At 34.4% G+C, this 25,600-nt stretch overlaps 1 protein-coding gene across 4 annotated transcripts in view; it reads left to right on the top strand.

Annotated features, from left to right (window-relative positions):
* LRP1B (LDL receptor related protein 1B) overlaps positions 1-25,600 on the top strand; it is a 1,907,075-nt gene that overhangs the window by 1,260,845 nt on the left and 620,630 nt on the right. For all 4 annotated transcript variants that reach the window (XM_086718488.1, XM_025932005.2, XM_086718489.1 and 1 more), the window contains exons 23-25: positions 1,120-1,365; positions 16,460-16,657; positions 18,395-18,599. In XM_086718488.1, the coding sequence (XP_086574614.1) occupies positions 1,120-1,365; positions 16,460-16,657; positions 18,395-18,599 (649 nt within the window). The remainder of the gene's footprint in view (positions 1-1,119; positions 1,366-16,459; positions 16,658-18,394; positions 18,600-25,600) is intronic.

The raw sequence follows: 25,600 nt of genomic DNA, 5'->3' as shown, positions 1-25,600 counted from the left end.
CAAAGGAAGGCAAAGTTTCTTTTAACCTTATTCCTGTGCACCTAATAATACATAGGGATAGGTAATAGTATGGTTGAAAAAACAATTATGTGCTATTTTAATCAAGGACATAATTACATCATCTTGAAATTTTCCCAATGGGACAAGAACTGGCTCAATGTTGGGACAGCTGTGTGCTGCCTCATTTTTTTTTTTTTGATAATTCAACAAATATCAATATGCTAATATTTGTCCTAGGCACTGTGCTATCTATTAGATATACAAGGCTAAATAGAACAGATATTTTGTATGCCTTCATGGAGTTTACAATTTCATAATGTAAGAGAATCTGAAATACATCTAATGCAATTCTCAGTTATAAGTACTACAAAAAAAATGGTCTCTCTCTTTATAAACCGATCATATTATCCATGTAATAAATACTAGTTGCTCATTATTTCACTCAAAATATTAAGTCTACTTTTTTGTGTGTATGTATATTATTTATAATGCTTTCATGGCCTCTTTGAATTAATCATAATACCCAATATATAGGGTAGAATGGATAATTAAATAAATGGCTTTAACCAGTAAAGAGCAAACTAACCCATCCTGCATTATCATTATGAATCAGACTATAGATGTAGAAATATATATATATATACACACACACATATATATATTACATTATATTATATGTATATATTACACATATATGTGTATGCCTGTTTATAAGCACTGAGATAAGTCTAAATTTCAGATCAATGTATTTCCTTTGGGGAGAACTTAGCAACTGGTTTGGTGTAACTGTTGAAAGTCTCAGAATAATCTTTCCAGTAATAATAGAAAGAAACATTGAACACACTTTACATCTGTGGGGTAAAACAAAGTGTACTCTATAGTTTTATACAAATGAAAACCTTCCATTCCCAGTTCTTATCATATAGAATTTGGTTATTCGATGAAATATTTTATCATGCTTACCCCAATCCCTGAAAAAAAAAATCCAGGCAGCTTTTCTCTATTCATGTATAATATCCTTGCTGTAATTCCAGCCTTAGAGAATGGAGTTCAATGATTAGTATTTTATTGAGCAAAACAATTGATAATGCTCTGTAATCTCTTCCCCTCCTTTTATAGATGAATGTTCACTAAACAATGGAGGCTGTAGCAATCATTGTTCTGTTGTGCCTGGAAGAGGAATTGTCTGTTCCTGCCCTGAAGGACTTCGACTAAGCAAAGACAATAAAACGTGTGAAATTATAGATTATTGTAGCAATCATCTGAAGTGCAGTCAAGTGTGTGAGCAGCACAAGCACACAGTCAAGTGCTCATGCTATGAAGGGTGGAAGCTGGATGTGGATGGTGAAAGTTGCACAAGTGTTGGTAAGTAGATGTGTGTTTCATTAGGCTGAAGAATACCAAGTGCTTTTCTGATTTTTGTGAGTTGTGTATCTTGTTATATTTTAGAACAGATCTTGAGAAAATAATCCAAAACACCTTTAGCGAATTAACAAAGGATTCAACTGATTTTAAATAGGCATTTAAGTATAGTAATATGTCATTTTAGATATACTCCAAAATCTTCTGAACAGAGTATATTACTGTAGTCCTTATAATTACAGTCCATCAGATTGTTTTCTTCCTTTCTGAAATACTACTTCCATCATCATCCTCCCTAAAGGCTTGTTTTTGTATTGTCCAAAATATTTACTTTTATTTCTCTTCGCAAGATTTTAGAACCCTCCAGAAGTCTGGTCCTGGCCCATACTTCCAATTTCCTCTACTCTTAAAATCAACTTTGTCCTCTGGCTGTGTTCATCTTCTAAGTGTCCATTTAGAACGTTCTGCTGATCTGTAGGTCTGATTCCACCGTGGGAAAAATAAGCAGAGACTCTGGAACCTGATTTTTGAACTTTAATCCTACAGCTGTCATTCATTATGTTTGTGACCCTGGTCAGGCTACATAAAACTGCTTGAGCCTCACTTTTCTAATCTTTCAAGTATCTGTGGCCATGATAACAATGTCTCCATTATAGCATGTTGCAACAATAACCTGGAGTACTTGCCACTGTGCCCCAACACCCATTAGGTACTTAATGAATGACAGCTTTTCACTATCTTCTCCAGAGACTTAGCTGAGTGTGGAACATTGAGAGTCCGTGGAGAGAATTGAAGGGGCCCATGAATGTTGTTGGAGAAAATATTACACCTTTATTTTCTTCAATGTCCCATTGAAAGTTAACACTAATTATTAGCAACAACTGTGTGTCTCCATTTGAAGTAATAGGCATTCACATCACGGTAAAGTTGTTGCTGATATCTTAAAATATCATATATGTTCAGGCTTTGGAAACCACTGTTACTTTAACAATGAGAATCATTAGACCCACTGCTCAATCTGTTACCAAATACATTAATAAAAAGCAGGTATATTACTACATCCAGAAGTGTTTTTTTGTTTAATATTGGTAACTGCTTTTCAATATACAGTATTTGATTCCTATATCTATGTATACTTTTTTTTTTTTACTTTTTTCTTACAGTTTTTGTGCTTTTTAAAACTTTCTGATAAGTGGTAAACAGGCTTCATCAGACTGCTAAGAACCTATACATCATAAGCTTTTTTCAGTTTGTTCCTTCCACTTAGATTGTACCTCCCCCTCTTAATCTCTAAAATTCCTAGATATTCTTTTTTTTTTAATGTTTATTTATTTTTGAAAGATAGAGTGAAAGTGGGGGAGGGGCAGAGATAGAGAGAAACACAGAATCTGAAGTAGTCTCCAGGCTCTGAGCTGTCAGCACAGAGCCCAACACGAGCCTCCAACGCACAAACCATGAGTTCAAGACCAGAGCTGAAGTCAGACGCTTAACCAACTGAGCCACCCAGGTGTCTCAAATTCCTGGATATTCTTTAAGACTTGTAAGCCGAACTTCTTTAAGGGAATATTCTTTCAAATGTGTTTGTTCTCTTTTTCTCCTTTCTATGTCTAGAATATATATATATATATATATATATATATATATATATATATATATATATTTTTTATATATGAAAATATTGTCCATGAAAATATGTGTCCACATTTTTAATTTGCTGCTTTGTATTTCCATCTATCTTCTATTCTTTATCTCTCTGATGAAATAAGCATCTTGAAGTCAAAAATCAAGTTATAGATTTTTCTTTTATGTTTTACATTATATTCAGTCCATTTCTAGAAAAATAGTATGCAATCAGAAGCATTATATTTTTTCAGAGAATGTTAAGTTACTTCATCCTTTTATATCAAATGCTGTTTTGTGGTTGTTTCTTCTGGCTGTTAAAAATGCCTAGAGGCAAAAGTTTAGCAGACATTTATGTGACTTTCTCCTTTAAGAATCTTGTACAAAGTAATTGGCATGAGAGGCTTCAAAAATAATAACAATTTGTTGTAATGATAATAGTCATTTTATTTATGAACATGTTTTGATTGGGGAAATAGTAGACCAAATTTTACCTCAGATATATTTATAATCCTATTTTACCTGAGAATTGCCCCATAACTGGTTTTTGGATACAGATGACAAAATTATTGACTTATTTTACTGCTTTTGTGTTCTATGAAATCAATAAAAACTCATGTTCAATATTAAAATAATTCAACATTTGAAAGTAAGTGACCAGGTACAAAGTAATTCTCCTAATGTAATTGGCTCCTTCTGTTCTCAGATCAGATAGAGACTCTACCAGTACTATGTCAGTTCTCACTGCTAAGATTGCTGTATTTCACACCTGCTTTGTTTATTATAATTTCAGTGGGAAGCAAAGGTATATTTTACTTTTTAAAGATAATATGGAGCTTTCTTACATGGAGAATTTAACCTGATCATAATTTTTACCTTCCTGAAACATATAGTATACCAAATAGCATTGTCAGCATTTATATTATTACAGACAATACAGGTTTTGTTAGCTATTGAAGATTATTTTTTATTTAAACCAATTTTCTTATATAAAAAAGGATTTATTCTGTATTTTATTCACTTCCTTTCTTTTTTAAAAACTTTTAGTACATTCAGAGTTCAATAAAAATGAATTAACCATTAACCATTGGACTTTGAAAATAAAATTTCTTTTTCCTTGCTCTTCTTTTGTTACTTTTTCCCATCATTTTTGAGTTGAGTCCCTGCTTTTAAAATGTGTCCTTTCTATTGAATGAAATACCTGTGATTATTCTTCTTGACATTTTAAAAGTAAAGAATAATAGTATTCTTTATGCTTCAAATTAGAGCCGTGACTCCCCAACATTTTTTCTCTTGAATCTTCTGTAGTTTCTTTTTCATACTTTCTTATATATCTCAACTCCTTTCTTCCGAAATTCTTTGCAATATGTCTTTTGCTGAATTGCTGAACTGATTCTGTTTTCTTGAAGTTCATTCCTAACATCTTGTTAGTTAAATATAAAGATTTCCATAAATACTGTTTTTATGATCCTGAGTTTTTATTTAATATATCTGCAAATCTAATTTTTCTTGGCATTTCAGTACTTTATTTTACCAATTCCTGTTTAATATGTGATGTATTAATCACCTCTAATGAAGTATTGGTTTCTTTATACTAGGAACAACCAGAATATTGCTGCTGATTTCGTTCTTTTTTTTTTTTTTTTTTAATTTCTAGTTTCTTTTCTGTTAGGTAGACAACTTGCAAATATACAGCATACTTCTAGTTACATTGGAAAGAATATTAAAGCATTCCTTCTTATTTTCTCTTAGCCTGAATTAGGTTAGATTTCCCCACCAAATTTTTTCTTGGTTCTTATTCTCTTATATTTCTATTCTTAGATTCTAAAAAAATATATTTAATGTAGAAACCCGTTAAAAGGTTTTTCAGGCAAAAGATGGTAACCTCCACTAAGAAAGAAAACAACAGCTTCAAGATGTTTTTTTTAATTTTTATTTCATTTAAGTTTATTGATTTATTTTGAGAGAGAGAGAGAGAGAAAGAAAGAGAAAGAGAAAGAAATAGTGTGCAAGCAGGGGAGGGAGGGAGGGAGAGAGAGAGACAGACAGAGAGAGAGAGAGAGAGGTAAAGAGGGAGAGAGAGAGTATCCCAGGATCCACACAGTTAGTGTGAGCCCAGTGTAGGGCTTGGACTCAGAAACCACGAGATCATGACCTGAGTGGAAATCAGGTGTCAGGGACACTTCACCAATGGAGAAGTGAGCAAAAATAAGAAGCAAAAAATACTTTTCCCAGTATATATTGCCTTGGGTGTAATGAATTTTTTTGTATGCTTATCTTCTCTCATCCAACAAATTACTAGCTCTTCAGAATAGGATAAATTTTTATATGTGCTATATATTTTCCTTAAATTTCTAAGAACAAGGAGATTTTTTTTAAATAAATATGTGTTTTCTTATCAAATTTTTGTTAACCAAACCACAAAATATTTTGTGGAAATTATATCAGATGCCAGAATAGAATATTGTGTATTCTTTAGAAAAAAAATTATTTTTCAATTCAATTTATATCCTTTTTTATTAAAGGAGATTATGGATGTAATCCACAGTTTTACAAACACAAAGCTGCATAAATGTGGTGATCTCCTGTTGGTGCACTGTGCCCACTACTGAAACCTTAATTCTCATCTACCCCTAAATGATCTGTTGGAGATCTTCCTTTACCACCTCGGATCTGATAACTGTGGCATTTATATTTCCAGCTACTGTCTTTCCTACTGTCCTGTTCTGTTTCTTCAGATATCACCAAGTCACCTTAAAATGAGTTGGCTGAAATGTACTCTTTCCCTTGTCTTTCATTTATCCTTTGTCCTGTCAGTGGTTCCAGTTTTCTCCTGGTTCAGGGCTCACAACCTGAACTTACCTTTGACTTCCCAGTTCTTTGCTGGCCCCTTTCCCCATGTCCTAATTTTTTCTATACAATATCTTCTGGACACAGTCCTCCTTCTCCGATTGGTAGCATTTGTACCACCATCCCAGCCAGGAGTTAAAAATGTTGTAATGATGATGGCAGTCCTCTCTCTGGCCTCTTTGTTGTCATCTTCTGTTTCTTTAGTTTGTAAGAAGAATATTGAAACTTGAAGGGATGAGGTATTTTTCTTGAAAAGAGAGAGGGAAATTCAAATCTGGAAGATGAGAATTAATGGAAAGAGGTCAGAAGTATAGTGAAGAATAAGAAGTGAAAGAAAGAAGAATGAAGTAATGATAAGCAGATGGCTACCTTGTGGAATAATGGTAAATAAAGGTGAAGAGCTCAAAGGAATAAAGCTAGTTTATAATTTGGCGATCCACTTCTTTATTTTAGTACAATGACACTTTTACATATCAGTCTCTATCCACGATTTTAAGTAACTCTCAATTATTTACAGAAAGAACGTTCAATTCTTCAGTCTCCTATTTAGAGCCGTCTTCATTTTCATTTATTTTCTCTCTCCAACCTAATCTTTCATTATCCTCCAATGTGGGTTTCCATTCCAAGCACCATATCATTGTTTTCATCATTAGTAATGGTAGTAAATAAATAGTGACTGAGAATGTATAAAGTACTTTCACATGTATTGCTTTATTTTACCATGTCTTTCATATACTCTGCTCATTATCATCTGTGACCTTTCAAGATGACAAATTCTTCTTCATGATTTCCTGCTAGTTTATGAAATTCCATATTGGATTATTCACTACAGTTTTTTTTTTTATTTTCTCAAAAAGGAAATAATAATTTAATAAACTAACTGAAATCTGAAAAGTAGAGGTACTTGGAGAAGTTATCAAGATCCAGAGTTCAAATAGAAATAATTTGAATATTTACACTTTGATTTTTTATTGGAAAACTGCTTTATTATAGTCAAGTGTAATCAACTGTAAATATTCATCAACTGTATTCTCAACAGAAAATGACTATATTAAATACAATAATTTGAAAAGCCTTTGGGAATTTTTAACCAAGTAGTCAAGGTAACAGTCACTGTTCAGAGTAAACAAGAAATGTTTCGGGGGCACATGGTTGGCTCAGTTAGTGGAGATGTTTTATGTTGATCTCAGGGTTGTGAGTTCAAGCTCCACTCTGGGTGTAGAAATTACTTAAAAATAAAATGTTTTTAAAAATTCAAAAAAAAATGTATGTTTTCAATCACCTTTCATTTTATGAAATCTTTCTTTTTTTTTAATTTTTTTTTCAACGTTTTTTATTTATTTTTGGGACAGAGAGAGACAGAGCATGAACGGGGGAGGGGCAGAGAGAGAGGGAGACACAGAATCCGAAACAGGCTCCAGGCTCGGAGCCATCAGCCCAGAGCCTGACGCGGGGCTCGAACTCACAGACCGCGAGATCGTGACCTGGCTGAAGTGGGACACTTAACCGACTGCGCCACCCAGGCGCCCCTATGAAATCTTTCAAACATATTGAGAATAACATATTCACAGCTAATATTTTAGGATACTGAAATGTTTTCAGTTTTTTTCAGGTTGTTTATGATATAAATCATTTTGTAAAGTTGACGAAACATTAGATTACTCTGAAGCCCTCTGTTCATCCATTCTTTCATCCCCTGAGAACACTACTTATGTGAAATGGGGTACCTGTTCTGTCATAGTTTGTGTTCTTAAACAACATGTAATATATTTCTTTTTCTTTATAACAGATGGATTAAAATATAATTTATATACCATAAAATTCATTCTTTTAAAGTGCACAATTCTGTGGTTGGTAGTATATTCACACAGTAGTGTAACCATTACCACTATGGAATTTAGAATAAAATATTCTAAATATTTTAATCCCTCCTTTAAACAAACCCCATATGTATTTAAAATCACTCTCACTCAAACCCTACTTCACCCCTGGCAACCTCAAAATCTGTTTTCTGTCTCTATAGATTTGCCTAGTCTGGACATTTCATACCAGTGGAATAATACACCATGTGGTCTTTTGTGCCTGGCTTCTTTCATGTGGCATAATGTTTTCAGGGTTCATTCATGTTTTACCATACATTACATTTACTTTTGTCGCTGAATAATATATTTATGGTATTAATATACCATTTTGTTTTTCCATTCATCAGGATATGAGCATTTGAATTGTTTTTATTCTTTGATTATATGAATACTATGAATATTCATAGTTTTTGTGCAGACATGCATTTTCATTTCTCCTGTGTATAGAACTAAGAGTGGAATTGTTGGGTCATATGGTAGGTCACTGTTTAACATTTTGAGCAACTGCCAAAGTGTTTTCCAAAGTGACTGCTTCATTTTAGAACTGCCAGGAGTGCATGAGGGCTCCAATTTCTACACAATCTTGCCATCAGTCAATATGGTCCATCTTTTTTATTATAGTCATCCTAGGGGGTGTGAAGGGGTATTTTGCTGTGCTTGTTTTGTGTTTCCCTGATGACTAATGGTGTTGAGCATCTTTTCATGTGCCTTTTGATCATTTTTATAGGCTTTTGAGTGAAATGCCTATTCAGAGTCTTTGCCTAATCTAAGGTCACTAAGTATCCCTCTATTAGTTGTATCATTTTAGATCTTATATTTAGGTCTATAATACATTTTAATTTTTCTAAATGGTGTGAGGTTCCAACTTCATTCTTTGGGATGTGGAAATCCAGCTCCCCCAGCACATCTTGTTGAAAGGTCCATTCTTCCATTGAACAGTTCTCTGGAGATTGGGCTTTTGGGGGAGCTTCAAATCCATCTTTCCCCTCTGGGAACTTCTGGACTGTTTGTTTTTAAATCTACTATGAAACTAAGGAAAGGGGGATGGGATTGGTACATGTTGAAACACCACATAATTTGCAATTTGTACTGATATTCAGCAGTTTTTCTTTTAAAAAAATTGTTTTAATGTTTATTTTGAGAGAGAGAGATCGTGAGCGGGTGGGGGGCAGAGAGAGAGGGAGACACAGAATCTGAAGCAGTCTCCAGGCTCTAAGCTGTCAGCACAGAGCCCAACATGAGGCTTGAACTCACGAACAGTGAAATCATGACCTGAGCAAAGTCAGATGCTTAACCAACTGAGCCACCCAGGTGGCCCAGCAGTTTTTCTTAAATAAACACCCATTGGATTGTTATTAGATTTTGGTTAATTTCTAGAGTTCAGAAAAAAAGATGATTTTAACCATTTTTCCAGTGTTTTCACTGTTTTTATGAAGGAGAGGATTTGGGGATCCTTACATTACCATTCAGGAACTGATTCTCTATTTCATTAATTTAAATTGTTTATTTTTTTTATCTATTCATTTATTGCCATCATATCTTTATTTCAGAATTCTTTATTGAGGTCTTATTAGGCAAGAAATTGTTCAGTAATTATTTTTAGTGTTAAAACATATGAAGAGCTTAGCAGTCTTTATAATTGATTTTTAACTTAATTCCATTGTGCTCAGAGTGGGTGTCCATTATTAGGTTGATTGTTTGCTATTTCTTGAGACTTACTTTAGAGACTAGTATATGACTGTTTTGTTGCATTCCATGTATGCTTAAAGAGAATATGTCTTCTGGGGCGCCTGGGTGGCGCAGTCGGTTAAGCGTCCGACTTCAGCCCGGTCACGATCTCGCGGTCCGTGAGTTCGAGCCCCGCGTCAGGCTCTGGGCTGATGGCTCGGAGCCTGGAGCCTGTTTCCGATTCTGTGTCTCCCTCTCTCTCTGCCCCTCCCCCGTTCATGCTCTGTCTCTCTCTGTCCCAAAAATAAATAAAAACGTTGAAAAAAAAAATTAAAAAAAAAAAAAAAAAGAGAATATGTCTTCTGTTTTGAAGTACAGCTTTCTATACATTTCTGGTAGAGTGAGCTTTTTGTTTATTTTGTTGTTTAAATCATCTGTGTTATTATTTTTCATATCGGTTTTTGTGTAGGAATTGTGGTTAAATACATCACAATATGATTATGGATTTATCAATTTCTCTATTTGATTTTGTTTTATATGTATTTTAGCCTATATTATTAAGGCACACACCATTTTAAGAGTTTTATTTTATCTGTTATTTTTCTTATCATATAATAGAGAACTTTTTATTTCTACAAAAGCTATTTCCTTAAAGTGTATTTTGGTTAATATTAATATTGCTTCATTAATAATGAAATTAATAATTCAAGACTCTTTACAAATGAAACTTTAGATCGTGTATCACCAAAAGTATCTTTTATTTTAAAAATCAAGACAACAAGGGTCACCTGGGCGGCTCAGTTGGTTAAGCATCTGATTCTTGATTTTGGCTCAGGTCATGATCTCATGGTTTGTGAGTTGAAGCCCCATGTCAGGCTCTGTGCTGATGTGCAGAGCCTGCTTGGGATTCTCTTTCTCCCTCTCTCTCTCTGCCTCTCCCCTGCTTGTGGGCTTTAGTGCTTTTCTTTATTTGTAGCAGAGGCAAGTGGAGAATCCAGGTCTTCTGTTGTAGAATTCCTTTATAAATTCAGTTGTAACAAATAAGTCAGTAGTTTTGGGTTCAGGAGAATGTATTTTCCCAAATAGAACATGAAAATAAGAGCAGTTAATGATCTCTTAAATATGGCCATAGTGGAAATACCAGTTCTTTTGAAGGGAAGAAACACAGTACCTAGTATTTGTCATACTGAAATTCTTTGCTTAATGTATATGTCATGGCCAAACAATTTTTATTTATTTGTGAGTGTTTCTAAAAAGTGGGAAGTATTAATTCCATCTATTACTAGTTTGAATTTTTATTATTAAAAATCTTAGTAGAAAATCTATGTACTAAAAATTTGTATCAAAACAAAATGAAGTGAAAGTTTTCTCCCCACTTCTGAACCCCGGTCTCCAATTTCCATGGCAGAGGTAACAGCATTCCCTCATTAAGACAACAAGATATATTCTATGCTTCACCTTCATGTAGGTCTAGAAAAATATTTTTTTAATTTAAATGGTAGCATCGATTTTGCATTGTTTATATCTTCCTGTTTCAAATTACAAAATATTTGGAATTATTCAGTAGCTGTACATCTATATCAATCACATTAATTTATGTGGCCCCATTATCTTATAGTATATGACTGTACCATAAGTTATTTTGCCAGCTATCTATTGGTAAACATTTCTGTTGTTTCTAGTATTTTGCTACCACAAATAATATTGGAGAGCATTTCCTTAGCCATCTGCCATTTTTAAATAGGCAAAACTATATCTTTAGAGTAATTCCTTACAAACAGACTTAGTTGGTCAAGGTGTGTGTGTGTGTGTGTGTGTGTGTGTGTGTGTGCGCGCGCGCGCGTGTGTGTGTATGTACATGCATATAGATGTATCTCTTGTGATGGCTGTTGCCTAGTGGCTCTCTATATGGTTATAACAAGTTATACTTCCATTATCAATACATCAGAATGTCTTTTGCCTACATTTTAATCAATATAGGGTCTTCACCAACATTTTAATGATTTAAAATTCATTTATCATTTTATGAGAGAAATTAGTTTAAAATTTAAAAGTTGTTCAGATTTTCCTTTCTCTGGATTATCTGTTTAATACATTTGGTCTCTTATTTATTTGAGTATTTTATAATCAATAAATGGGAGCTCATATATCTTAAAGAATTTAGTCATTTATTATATTGCATATGTTCAGTGAGGTTTGTCATTTGTCTTTTGACTTTTTTACATTATTTTTCTCCTACAATTTTTAATGTATATTAAACACCATTCTTGGGGTGCCTGGATGGCTCAGTCGGTTAAGCGGCCGACTTCGGCTCAGGTCACAATCTCACGGTCCGTGAGTTCCAGCCCCGCATTGGGCTCTGGGCTGATGGCTCAGAGCCTGGAGCCTGCTTCAGATTCTGTGTCTCCCTCTCTCTCTGGCCCTCCCACCGTCCATGCTCTGTCTCTCTCTGTCTCAAAAATAAATAAAAACATTAAAAAAAATTTTTAATAAACACCATCCTTTTCTTTATTTCTTCTATGATTTTTGCCAAATGCACAAAGGCCATTTTCATTCAAGAGTTCTAAAAATAATTATTCTATGTTTACTTCCAAGGCTTTCATAGTGCCATTTATTATATCAAAATTATTAAGCTATCTAGATATTTTTGCATTAAATCAAAATCTTCCAACTTCATTTCTTCTCCAGGTACCCTAAAACTACCATATTTCTCAGCTTTCAAGTTAGATATGGGTCAGTACCAAATACTTTTTATTGATATAATAATATATCTTAATATTTGTTGAAGTTAATCATTATTATATATTTACCCTAGAGTTGTCCTGGTGACTCACACTTTTTTAATGTAAACTTTAGAATTATCTAGTATTATTTTTAAAGAAAAGTATTTGTCATTTTTTTTTCATCACAGGAAATTTATAAATTAATTCAGGCAGAAGCAAGATCTTTGGGACATTGTTTTCATTTGTTTGTTTGTTTGTTTGTTTCCTTTTGTTTCTATCTAATAATACTGTATGCCTTTCCATTTTTTGAAGTCTTTATTTCTTTCATTAGTGTTTTAAAATTTCTTCATATAATATTTATATATTTCTTAATAATTCCATTCCTAGATTCCTTATCTTTTTAAATATTTTTTTTCTGTTTATTCATTTTTTTGAGAGAGAAACAGAGCATGAGTGGGGGAGGTACAGAGAGAGAGAGAGAGAGAGAGAGAGAGAGAGAGAGAGAAAGAGAGAGATACAGAATCTGAATCAGGCTCCAGGCTCTGAGCTGTCAGCACAGAGCCTGACACGGGGCTCAAACCCATGAATCTCAAGATCATGACCTGAGCTGAAGTGAGACACTCAACCAAATGAGCCACCCAGGCACTCCTCCTTATCTTTTTTCATTATTACTGCCAGTGTGCATTTGTTCTTTTTTTTTTTTTTTTTCTATTTTGTCTTCTCAGTAGCTGTAGGAAGGTTAGCGATTTTTGTCTAAAAATATATCATCAGTTCTTCCCCACCCTTTACCTCTGGCATCCACTGTTCTATCTCTATTGTTTCACCTTTTCCAAAATGTCATTGAAATGGAATGATATTGTCTATAGACTTTTGAACCTGGCTCCTTTCACTTCATGTATTGCATGCCTGTTTGATTCTCCATTCAGACCTTCATGAATCTTTATGGTGTCAATGGGTTCAGAAAAGTTTCTGAGGCCAGAGTGTTATTCTCATCCTTTTTTTCCCAAAAAGTGGTTATGGGATCTGCCCTTTAGTTACGCTACCTCCTTTGAAAATTGTGTTCTGCCAGCATTATATATGTATGTATGTATATATGTATGTATACACACACACACATATATATACGTATATATATATATACACACATATATATACACATATATATACACATACATTATACATGTATGTGTATATATATATACACACACATGCACACACACACACAGCTATAGGCATCATCTCTCAGAAACTGTCCATACTTTGAATGTATTCAGCATTCTTCTAATGTTGTGGTGTTTTGGTAACATTCCTTCCAGTGTTAGTGAAGGTGGAACTTGCATTTCTTTTTCTTTTCTTTTTTTATTTTTATTTTTTTTTTTTGATTTTTCTAGTGTGGTTTTCTAAGGAAGAGGCAGCACATCATTGCTTTGCAATTTTGAAACTCCATGTCCTTTAAAAGCTATTAAATATAAATGTCTCTAGCAAGTGGCTGCTGCACCTCTAATTTACTACTTGACTAAAGGCAAACTATAAGCCAAAGGATGGGGAAGCTCTTCAGAGCTGAAATATCACTAGCTTCAGCACATGCTAAGAAATATCCAACTGTTTTTGCATATTATCATTCCAACCTTTTCTCTTACACAATATATCTTTTGCTTATTCCTTTGAGTAATCTTTGAAATTTAATATTATAATAAAGATTTATTAAGATATTGAGCATCTGCACTTTTAATGATCAATTATCCTGATAAGTCAGTATGGTATATATTTTATAAATTAAAAAGTATTGAGGATCAGAGTGTTTAAGTAAACTTCTCAAACTTACACAGTGAGTCAGTAAACAGCTCTGTTTTCAACCCTTATTTTTTGACTCCAAATCTATTTTTTTCTGACTACTTCACACTTACCTCCACATTTGCATTCACTGTGATGATTATGAGCTTTTTAAAAAAATTCATATACATTATTTAATTGGATTCTGATAACAGTGTAAGTTAAATTGGAAGGAGGTTGTCATTAACTCCATTCTGCAGGTAAAGACAATTTTTGAAAAAAATAAAGACTTTTTTAAGGCGAGCAGTTATTTCATAGCCAGAGCAGATTCATACAAGGGATCCTGATCCAAAATTAGGTATTCTCCCTTTTAAATAACTGTACATCCAAAAGAACCATTTTCTTTATTTAGAAAATTCTAAATTCTGGATTTAAAATTTTGTGAGCAATTGTTCTATCAGGAGCTCTTTGGCACTAGTTATTTAATATATGTTTGCTATTTTTATCAGTTGGCTACTATCACAGTAATGTTTTGCAAGAAACACCATAATACTGTGCAATAAATAACCACGATACCTATAAGATCACAACAATATACGTAATTACTGCTCACAAGTTCTCAGGCTACTGACTGGTTTTTGTGGTCTTGAACAGGCTTGCTTATACTATGCAGTCAGCTGCAGGTTAAAGTAAGTGGCTCTGTGGATCATGGCAGGGCTCTCTCCCATGCTAGCCATCAGCTAGTTTCTTAAGATGGAGTCTGTTCCACTTGTATTCATTCAAAACACATTCATTTAATGTTCTAGGTAGAGCTTATTAAAAAAATAGATTCATGTCCAGTGGAAAAAAATGGCCAGTGAATTCCCTAAACCAAGGACATGACAGCCAGCCTCGGTTAGCTCTGTTCTAAATCTAAGACCTGGTATGTATCATGTCTTCCCTGGTGCTAGGTATTAGGGACATCATAATGAACAAGGCAAACAAGATCCTTGTTTCAATAAAGCATTTAAGCCAGTGAAGAAGGTAGATGAAAACAAATAAATAGTGATTTTAAATATACTTCAAAGAGAATTAATAGGCTATGGAGATATAAAATAATAAAAAATGGCCTTTATTGGGCACCTGGATGGGTCAGTCAGTTAAGCTTCTGAGTCTTGGTTTTCAGCTCAAGTCATGATCTCATGGTTCCTGACTTTGAGCCCCACATTGGTCTCTGTGCTCACAGCACTTGCTGGGAATTATCTCTCTCCCTCTCTCTGCCCTTCCCCTGCTCGTGTGTGTGTGTGTGTGTGTGTGTGTGTGTGTGTGTGTGTGCGCGCGCACGCTCTCCCTTTCTCTCTCTCTCTCTAAAAATAAATAAATAAATATAATTTTTCTAATGGTCTTTACTAGGAAGTTGATCAGGATACACCTCTCCGAGGAATGAAAATTAATAAGAACAGTAAACCTGGTTGTAGTGGACAAAAACCCAGCCCAAACTGAGTGAATAGTTACCTGCATCAGATTATATATCCAAAGCATGGGAAATATATAGGGAGTATGAAGGGAGGAACTTGTCTTAGGGAGAATTCCAACTGTGGACTTGAACATCCTTAGGACACAGTATCACCACAGGTCATTGTTGCTTCATTCTTTGTGGCTCTTTTCTGTTTTAAAACAATATCACAAGTACACTTACACAAACTACAAGGGTATAGACACTGGCAATACTAGAGTTAGAGATCTGTGACCTTGAAAGAAAAGACACTCTTTACCCTCAGCTTGAAATCTTTTCTAGAAGTTCATAGACTCATTAGCCTAATTTAGGTTTCACATCCGCCTCTTGAGCCAGATGATTACAGTAGCTTACATTCAGAGGATGTGCCTAGACTTAAATTAGGAAAACATATTGCCCTAAAGGAAAGCCCAAAGGAATTGCATTAAATGGAAATGGGGGCAAATCTTTGTAAGCCTGGGTCCCTCCCTCAAAATATGTATTTATAAAGCAAAATTCATGTCTAACTCATATTAGTATGCCCAGCAGTAATTATACAGGACTTGATACATTTCCAAAAGGATAGCATACTTTTAGTACATTTCAGACTGTGGAGGAAGCCATCATCTCTCCTCTTATGGAGAATACTCCCTAACTATACATAAGCATGTAACTCTTACAGAATCCTCTTTTATTGGATATATTTCCTCTGTGGATCTGTAGGCATGTGATGGGCTAAGAGTAGCAGAACTAGTTTTGCCAACTCTTAGCACTTCCCATGTTGATGTTTCTGAGGTTTGGACTGTCACCTGAAGCTCCACTAAAATGGAAAACCCTTATTTTTGTCTTGAAATTACAATAATTCTTATATTCATTAATCAGAATCAGGTGTATGGAAATCTAAGGAATAAAAATGTATTTATACTTTATTTTAATGAATACGTGTAAACCTACATTTTTCAAGTTTCTTTTAAATGTTAGATTAAAAGAAATTGCTCCTTTAATAACAGAGAATTATATAATAAATTATGGTTTTAAATAATTGGATTTGACCTCAGGTATTTTATTCTACTTATGAAAGCATATAAATATTTTTATAAGTCTATTAAAAATAAATTTATTTTCAGATCCTTTTGAAGCATTCATCATCTTTTCTATTCGCCATGAGATCAGAAGAATTGATCTGCATAAAAGAGACTACAGTCTACTTGTTCCTGGGTTGAGAAACACAATAGCTCTTGATTTTCACTTCAATCAAAGTTTACTGTATTGGACAGATGTTGTAGAAGACAGAATATATCGGGGCAAACTTTCTGAAAGTGGAGGTAATTTTTTAGTGAGAATTCCAAAACAATATTCTGTAATCTGAAGGGATTTTGATTAATCTTTGCACGTTGGTTCTCTATCTCCTGCCTCATGTATGTAAAACAATAGATGTCAAGTACATGTGTGAAAATATGTTGAGGGAGGGGAATAAATGGCAAAAGCCTGTGCTATGCATACCATTTTCAAATTATGAGCTTTTCCATGGGCATTGGTGAAAAAATTTGCTTATAAGAAATAACTACTGCCTTCCACACACTAGTAGATACATTTTGAGAGTTGAAATGTTTTATTTAAAAAAAAGTTTTATTTTATTTTATTTGTTTTATTTTTATTTATTTATTTAAATATTTTGTTTTATTTTACTGTCAGCAAGATTTAAATAAGCACTGAGGGGCGCCTGGGTGGCGCAGTCGGTTAAGTGTCCGACTTCAGCCAGGTCACGATCTCGCGGTCCGGGAGTTCGAGCCCCGCGTCAGGCCCTGGGCTGATGGCTCAGAGCCTGGAGCCTGTTTCCGATTCTGTGTCTCCCTCTCTCTCTGCCCCTCCCCTGTTCATGCTCTGTCTCTCTCTGTCCCAAAAATAAATAAACGTTGGAAAAAAAATTAAAAAAAAAATAAATAAACAAGCACTGAATTGGTACAAAGACCACTAATATGAACTAAATGTTTTTTGTCATAATTTGACTTATCTCTTTTGGCTAATGTAGGCTTAAGTAGCGAGGCTATAAGATAAATATATGTAATAATCTTTTTGAAAATGTTGGATCTGTGTAGCATTCCAAACCTCAGGTGTTTCTATCAAAATATAAATTTCTCCTTAAATCACCTTTACAATTTTGGAAAAATGGTAATAACACAATATAATTATCATATGTGAATTTATGTCCTGTCACATATTGCAAGAGACTGATTTCAAGTGATGGATTTAGATCTTTGGGCTTAGATTGTTAACTGTTAAAAAAAAATTAAAATATATAACAAAAACACCAGCAACGTCATAAACTATGAAGAGTTGTCCTATTAGAAAAAGTGGTTTTTTTTAAATAATTACTTTAATTACAAAAGAAATTTAGAAGTGAGTAAGGATATTGGTGGGCATTATCAAATTGCTTATTTGTATTTAGACCTCACTAATGTCTTCTTCTGTTATTTGTAAACATGCTATGTCTTGTAAGTCTTTTGGGCCAGGGAGGAGTGGGGAGTATGATTTGGGACTTATCTTTGTTAAGGGTAAGTGCAGTAAAAGCTCTTATCTATCATGCTTCAGAAGAAGGTGGGTGCTGACAAGCTATACTGCATATTGCCCCAGGTAGACTTGATCCTCTTTATTCTACGCCTAAAGATCAATGCTGAAACTAAATTGTAATGATGTTAACTAGCGCATCATTATTCCCCAAACCCGTGTTCTATTTCAAAAATCAGAAACAAGAAATAACTTTTTGAACCCTAAACATTGTTGTTCGCCTCAGAGTTTTTTAAAAATTCTTTTTCACTGCCACTGAAAAGACTTAAGAAATTAAAATTTTCTGATAGGAAATTTCAGTAATTCTAAATTTGGAGCCTTCTTAGTTTCCTTTGTGCCTTATAACACATTTGCACTATATCTTTCAAACTTAATAAAATACTTTAAAACTCTGTGCTGCTCATACACTGGTCTTTTCCTTTGTCCTTAACATGTTCCTTGAATGGGTACAAGAGTTGATTTCCTTTTTTTTTTTTTTTTTTTTTTTTTTGTAGGGGTCAGTGCAGTCGAAGTAGTGGTGGAGCATGGCTTGGCTACCCCAGAAGGGCTGACAGTCGACTGGATAGCGGGCAACATATACTGGATAGACAGCAATCTGGACCAAATTGAAGTGGCCAAGCTAGATGGTTCCCTACGCACTACACTAATAGCCGGAGCCATGGAACATCCCAGAGCCATTGCTTTGGACCCAAGATATGGGTAAAGAAGTTTGCCTTTCACAGATTGACTTTGACATAAAAAATAATATGTTAAATTAATATTGAATTCAATTATCACATAAATTATTAGATTGCTTATTTTTTGCATGTACATATATGTATATGTATATAATTGTATACATATGAGTTTAAGTTTATTAGCGCAAGTGTGGCTATAAGATTGTTTACATAGGTACTTTTAGAGGACAGAAATATCTTTTTTCTAAATATGAGCGTTAGGCCCTATTGGAAAGTGTTGCAACTCATTTTTGAAGCAGTAATTTAATGAATTTCTCTTTGCCCTGCCAAAGAGGTGCCATAATTGTTTCTAATGGTTGCAGACCACAGGGCCAGTCTCTGGTTCAAACAGTCACAGATGTTTATCACATCACCTCTTATGTATTTTGTAAGTACTTGGAGTCACTTTAAAAGAAAATTCGGGGGCGCCTGGGTGGCGCAGTCGGTTAAGCGTCCGACTTCAGCCAGGTCACGATCTCGCGGTCCGTGAGTTCGAGCCCCGCGTCGGGCTCTGGGCTGATGGCTCGGAGCCTGGAGCCTGTTTCTGATTCTGTGTCTCCCTCTCTCTCTGCCCCTCCCCCGTTCATGCTCTGTCTCTCTCTGTCCCAAAAATAAATAAAAAACGTTGAAAAAAAATTTAAAAGAAAATTCGCATAGACTTGAAGGAGTCCAGTAATGAGACACTGACTAATTGGTGTGTTTGAAAGACAAGGCACATGATTCTCAAAAACAAGGTAAAATGTTGAGTAACTCAGGTTATTGACTCTAGTGTTCCCCTGTGTGTGCCTCTGTGAAAGAGCAGAAGAGAGACAATGGATTTGGAGCCAGAAAACGAGGATTCCAGTTGCTACTCAGTCACTTATTATCTGGGGAACCTACTCTATTAACTTCCCTTAAATTTTAGTTTTTTTTTTCTTTTGTAAGTCAGAGATATTATCTTTATCATTTGGTTGTTTTTGAGGAGATGATAAATATGTGTAAGATAGTATGTAACTGGTATAGGTAAGAATACTATTTATTTATGATTTATTTATTTCTATTTATTTGTTATTACTATTTATTATCTATTCAATTATTTATTACCTTGGTAATTATTTTGTAAATCCAAAACTATCTTCAAGACTAAAGGTTAATAGATTGAAATTTTTATTTTTGTCTCTGTATCTTTAAATAATACAAAGTCCGAGCAGCGCCAGTGAAGAAGGGGAGTCAGCCAGGAGGGAGTTTGATGAAATGTAGAGGAGAGAAAAGGGAGCCTGTGTTAAAGTCAGCCTCCTGGCCACACTTTCTGGCATGTTCTCTGGTTTCTGCCCAGGAGTCAGAAATCAGTAGATTAGGAAGTCTGTTCTCCTTTTCCTCAATTCACACACAGAAATTAAAGGGGCAAAGCACCTTCCCTAGAGCAGGGTTCCAAACTGGCAACCTTTATTGATGTGTTTTCTTTACCTTCTACAGTGTTTTAAATTTATTTTAATGACTTGCCCCAATTTAAAACGTTGAGACATTTTGTATACAATCCTAGATTTCTTGCTTCTTTTGAAAGAACACCGAGATCTGGCAAGGAGCAAAGCAGTAGGTATATCTTATAGCTTAGAGATGGGCTCTCTCATGTTTACAGTTTACACTTTGCCTATTTCATTCATTTGCTTCCTGTAATAACAGTTTACCAGGAAGAGATATGTTATGCTTAATGAGAAATTCCTCTTCAAAACAGACTATTCCTGAGATTGCAGGTAATCGCTGGTCCTGACCCTTTACTTCCCATAAAAGTTCATCATCAACATGGGTTTTATCCTCAATATAACAACTACTGGTGTGAAATTTTCACCTATGAGACCTATCTAACTTGTACCAGCATCTTGTAAACAGGAAAAACTTTCTGTATATGGGAAAGTGATATTTTGGAGAAAGCTCTAGTTTTAGCTATAGTTTCCAATATGAAAGGAAAACTATGAGTGAGTGCTCCCAAATTACAAATGGCACACACAGAGAAAAAAACAAAACAAAAAGGATAAAACAAGTGTATCAAAGTTTTGAAAATAGTCTGACCAAACAAAGCAGTAGATCTGGGAGTTGAAACTTTCTTTTGAACTGACATTGCTTAGGATAAAATTATTTATCTCAGTTTGGGGAATATCCTACCTGAGAGGAGAAAAAAAATAGAAACACAACATGCCACCCACAAATACTATAAGTGAAAATGTATCCAGGTACTATTCCAGTGATAAAAGATCTTCAGAAGTAATATATCCTCTAAGTTGAAAATACAGAAAGCTAGCCTCTGAATAGGAAAAACCTGATAATGCTTCTGAGAAAGTTGATGCCTTCCGTTACTAATTGCTACTATGAAAGTATAAAGCTGCTTAATTTTTTTGAAACATGAGAGAAGAAACAATGCTTGTAAAATAATTTTTGATATAAATAATTAAAATTCATGGGGCCCCTGGGTGGCTCAGGCTTTTGAGCATCTGACTTTGGCTTAGGTCATGATCTCACAGCTCATGAGTTCAAGCCCTGCATCGGGCTCTGTGCTGACAGCTCAGAGCCTGGAGTCTGCTTCGGATTCTGTGTTTCCCTCTCTCTCTGCTCCTCCCCTGTTCATGTTCTGTCTCTCAAAAAGGAATAAATGTTAAGAACATTTTTTCAAATAATTAAAGTTCAGATGGAAGTACTAATTCGTTCAACTCTAGGAAGTAATTGAAAGGTTGACAAGTATCAGGATATGATAGGATTTTTATTGCAAAAAATTATCTTAATGGATTGATACAATTAAGATATAAGGTTCACATAAATACCCTTAAAACCAGCTGTAGAAATTACATTTAAAAATGCAGTGCAAAGTTAAAATATTTTTAAGTTTGTCATAGTTTGGTAAAAAATTTATAGTTATTTTTAAACATTGGACATTTCATAAGGTAGGCTGAGAGCATACTAAAAATACATGTGAGCATTGTGCTCGTGCGCACACGCACACACACAGACACAGACACACACACACACACACACTCACACACTAAACTGCAAAACTAAGCACAAGAAAAGCAACATTGAAAAATAATTTCAGTGAAACTTAGATTCCTACCTTAGTGCTATCTATTCAAATAGAAACATAAAATTTCTCCCTGTTTCTCAAATAATTCATGAATACATAAAGAAGCTAGGAATCAAAATTGATAGGAGCTCCAAAGGCACTTAAACATTTTTGAAAAGTTTTATTTAGGGTGAATCTACTAGATAATTTTTTTTTAGAAACATGGTTTCTGTAAATATTATTATCTTTCCTACTGCATCATAAGCTCTCTAATAATGGCAAGCAAAGTTGCTTCCATTTCTATGAAATCCTTCACTGCTCTTGGTATATATATTTGTGCTGAATAAATGCTTGTTACATAAAGTAATGCATGTAGGGGTGCTCGGGTGGCTCAGTCGGTTATGCATCTGGCTTCGGCTCAGGTCATGATCTCATGGTTTGTGTGTTCGAGACCCGCGTCGGGCTCTGTGCTGACAGTTCAGAGCCTGGAGCCTGCTTCTGATTCTGTCTCACTCTCTCTCTTGCCCCTCCCCTGCTCCTGCTCTGTCTCTCTCTGTCTCTCAAAAATAAAATATACAAAAATTAAACAAAATAATGCATCCAAATGCATAGGCTTTTTGTTGACATGTAACTTATAAAACTCAAGGATACACTTTCAAGAGTGAATTATATACGAAAAGACAGCTAATGGATACTACTATGAACTTTTTTTACAATAACAAATGAATTAAAAAGCTTAACAACCAGCAACTTTGCTCCCTCAGCACAGCTGAGGTAAAACCGAAGCAGCGACAACAACAAGAAACAGGTTATAACATCAGCCCAATAAAACATGTTTACATCATGTGAGTTTCCTTCTGCTATGAAGGTCCTTTGTGACCTTTTCCTACAGATGCCAAAAAACAAATGTTTTTAATCAACTATTTTGCTTCCTCGGCATAAAATCCACAGGCCTTCGTTTTACACCATAAAACATATTTGCCATCATGCCACATTCCTTTAATATTCTGGGTTTTGACACAATATCCCAAGTGACAAGTTATTCCAAGATGGTAAATGGGAGTCTTAGGGAGGAGTCATTTTTCTCTCATTCCATTTTAAAGGAATACACTTATTGCTAAGGTGACCTGAAAGAGTATATGAATCTCCTCTAAACAACAAGCTTAGTATTAGGGAGTAAGAAGCACTAGGGAGTTCAGAATCTATAGGGCACTCACTTCAGTTCTTGAACTTTCATTGCCTTTGTACTGATGCAGCTGCCTGGTGTCTTCCTGCTCCATTGCTGGTATTTAAATTTCATTTGTCATAATAACTGGATGCTGCTTAACAATTGCAATTTGTAAAAGCAGATATAATAATTATGAAGATTAGTGAAACATCTAAAGAAAATTTTAATTTCATCTGGGACTGTTCCTAAATTAAACTAATAAAGATGTTGTTGCTTTTAGAAGACCTAAAGATTATAGATAAGTAACCTCTTTTTTGGCCAAGATCATTTATTTTCACCTTCTGCAGCTTGACCTGATAGATGATAATGGCCCTTTCATGCCTGTAATGATACAAGTTGTTCATGGTCCATTGACCCAATTTAATCCTGATACAGACTAACCCGTGAATGCAGGAACTGTAGAATCAGTAGACTGTAGTCTCTTTTTTAAAAAGCAATTGTGGCTGAATATTTCCATACATCCTGTAAGAAGACATATTCAGTCTTTTTATATTTCAAAAAATAATGCAATCATTGAAATGCTAATACATTTTAACCACAAAAATAAAGTAATAAGGGGAAAATGATTCTTTTAAAATACCATATTGGAAAGTATACAAAAGAGTGCCTAGAATTTTATGAAACAATGATCCTTGAAATCAACTTTTAAATGGATTGTAAACTGACTTGTGGTAAAGTTAAAAACACTTTTAGGGGAACTAATTCTAGAACACGTTATTTTATAAAAAGAGTTGAAAATTTCCGCACTTGAATTGATGAAAGATTAGGACCATAGTCCTAACCAGAAACAGTTTAATGCTGCTATGTTTAGTGAAGAAATGAAGGAATCACTTATTTTAGAATTCCTCAAACTATCTCAAGCCATACTTTTTTGGTCCAGTGGACCATATCTGAGAGTTTACAGTGCCTACTTATGGTAAATATATACATGTAGAGAGAATGCAGACTTGTAGGGTTATTGATATGTGTGTTGGAATTTTCACAACTACATGTGACAGAACTAGGTAGAATGTTACAAGAGAGACCTCAATTCTCCATTTGTTATTCAGGCAAAAGACAATGCTTCAGAAGTTGTTGGGTCATCAATCCAGACTGTGAATTACAGTTTTGCCTAGATCTGGTGGTGACTTATCCACAGATACTCAGACTAGCTATGATTCTCAAAATCGTTTGTTTTCAGTGATTATTTTTCCTAATCTTTTTCAAACTTGAAAACCTCTCTTATCTACCTTGTTTGCCAAGATACCACCATAAATTTGATTGATGCTATGTTGCTCTTGTTTCTATTTTAAATCTTCTTTTTTTAATCCTAAGTATAAAGGGAAGCTGACAAATAACAATCTGCTGTCAGTGAAAAGATGTGTGCATCTAAAATTAAATTTGTAGTGAGACACATAATTCACTTCATTCATTCTTTTAAAGACATTTAGCTACTTAACTTAGTAGCCTACCAGCTTTATATTGATCAATCTCTGTTCCATTTGCTCTTTATGGCAACATATTGTATATTTATAAGCAATATGTGTATGTGTATATACATATTGATATTTCCAGGTAATTGGGTTTTTTCCTCATATAAAACAATCTACTCTTTAAAAATTAGTCTTTTCAGGGGCACCTCGGTGGCTCAGTCCGTTAAACATCTGACTCTTGGTTTTGGCTCAGGTCATGATCTCATGGTTTGTGAGTTTGACCCCCTCATCAGGCTCTGTGCTAACAGTGCAAGCCTGCTTGGGATTTTCTCTTCCCTCTCTCTCTCTGCTCCTACCCCATTTGCCCCTTCTGTCTCTCTCAAAAAATAAATACATAAGCTTAAGTTTTTTTTTTTTTTAATTAGTCTTTTCAGAAAAAAATATATTTCTAGCTGTAAGATTTTATAAAGGTCCTCTGGTATTTTTGATATTTAAAAAAATTCACTTATGAATTTAATTTTGAGTTGTTTATACTTTAAAAAATATTTTAATGTTTATTTATTTTGATAGAGAACGAGTTGGGGAGGAACAGAGGGAGAGAAAGAGAGAGAGAGAGAGAGAGAGAGAGAGAATCCCAAGCAGGCTGTCAGTACAGAGCCCTACAAGGGGATCAGTCTCACCGACCATGACCTGAGCCGAAATCGAGAGTCAGACACTCAACCGACTGAACCATCCAGGCACCCTGTGTTCTTAACACTTCTAAACTTTATAATATAAATTTTCAAATACACAAAATAGAAGGAATTATATAATAAAACTCCTCATTTCCATTTCCCAGCTTCAACAATTATTAGTACACTGTGCCTGATATATTATTTAGTTTTATCCTTTCTCAGCAGTTTACTTAATTTACCTGAATATTGGTGATTAAGCAATGAATAATTTGGATTTTGTCTTTATGGATATAATCCCAGGGACATGAAACTCCTAAAGCTGCCTGTGAAACTAAATTTTTTTCTTTTTTACATAAACTCAGTTTTTGACAGACATTCTTTGAGATAAACCCAATCCTATGACCTACTCCTTTGGATCTTTTTCTCATGGCTTTGACTTAAGCTTACATTATAAAACTAATCCACCTTCACATTCATGCTGGTATGACATTTAAACATTGACATTAGTATTAATTCTTGTTCTCTGTCCTTCTTTGTGTCTGTCTCTCTCCATTTCGTTAACAGTTTGGAAATACTTTGCGTTTTTTTCATTTAAAAAAATCATCTCAACGACTACGTGTGTGTGGCATGCTTTTGCAA

Source organism: Puma concolor, chromosome C1 (assembly GCF_028749965.1).
Source record: "Puma concolor isolate L17-30 chromosome C1, mPumCon1.1.hap2, whole genome shotgun sequence".
Lineage (NCBI taxonomy): Eukaryota > Metazoa > Chordata > Mammalia > Carnivora > Felidae > Puma > Puma concolor.
This window is presented reverse-complemented; position numbering and strand designations above follow the sequence as displayed.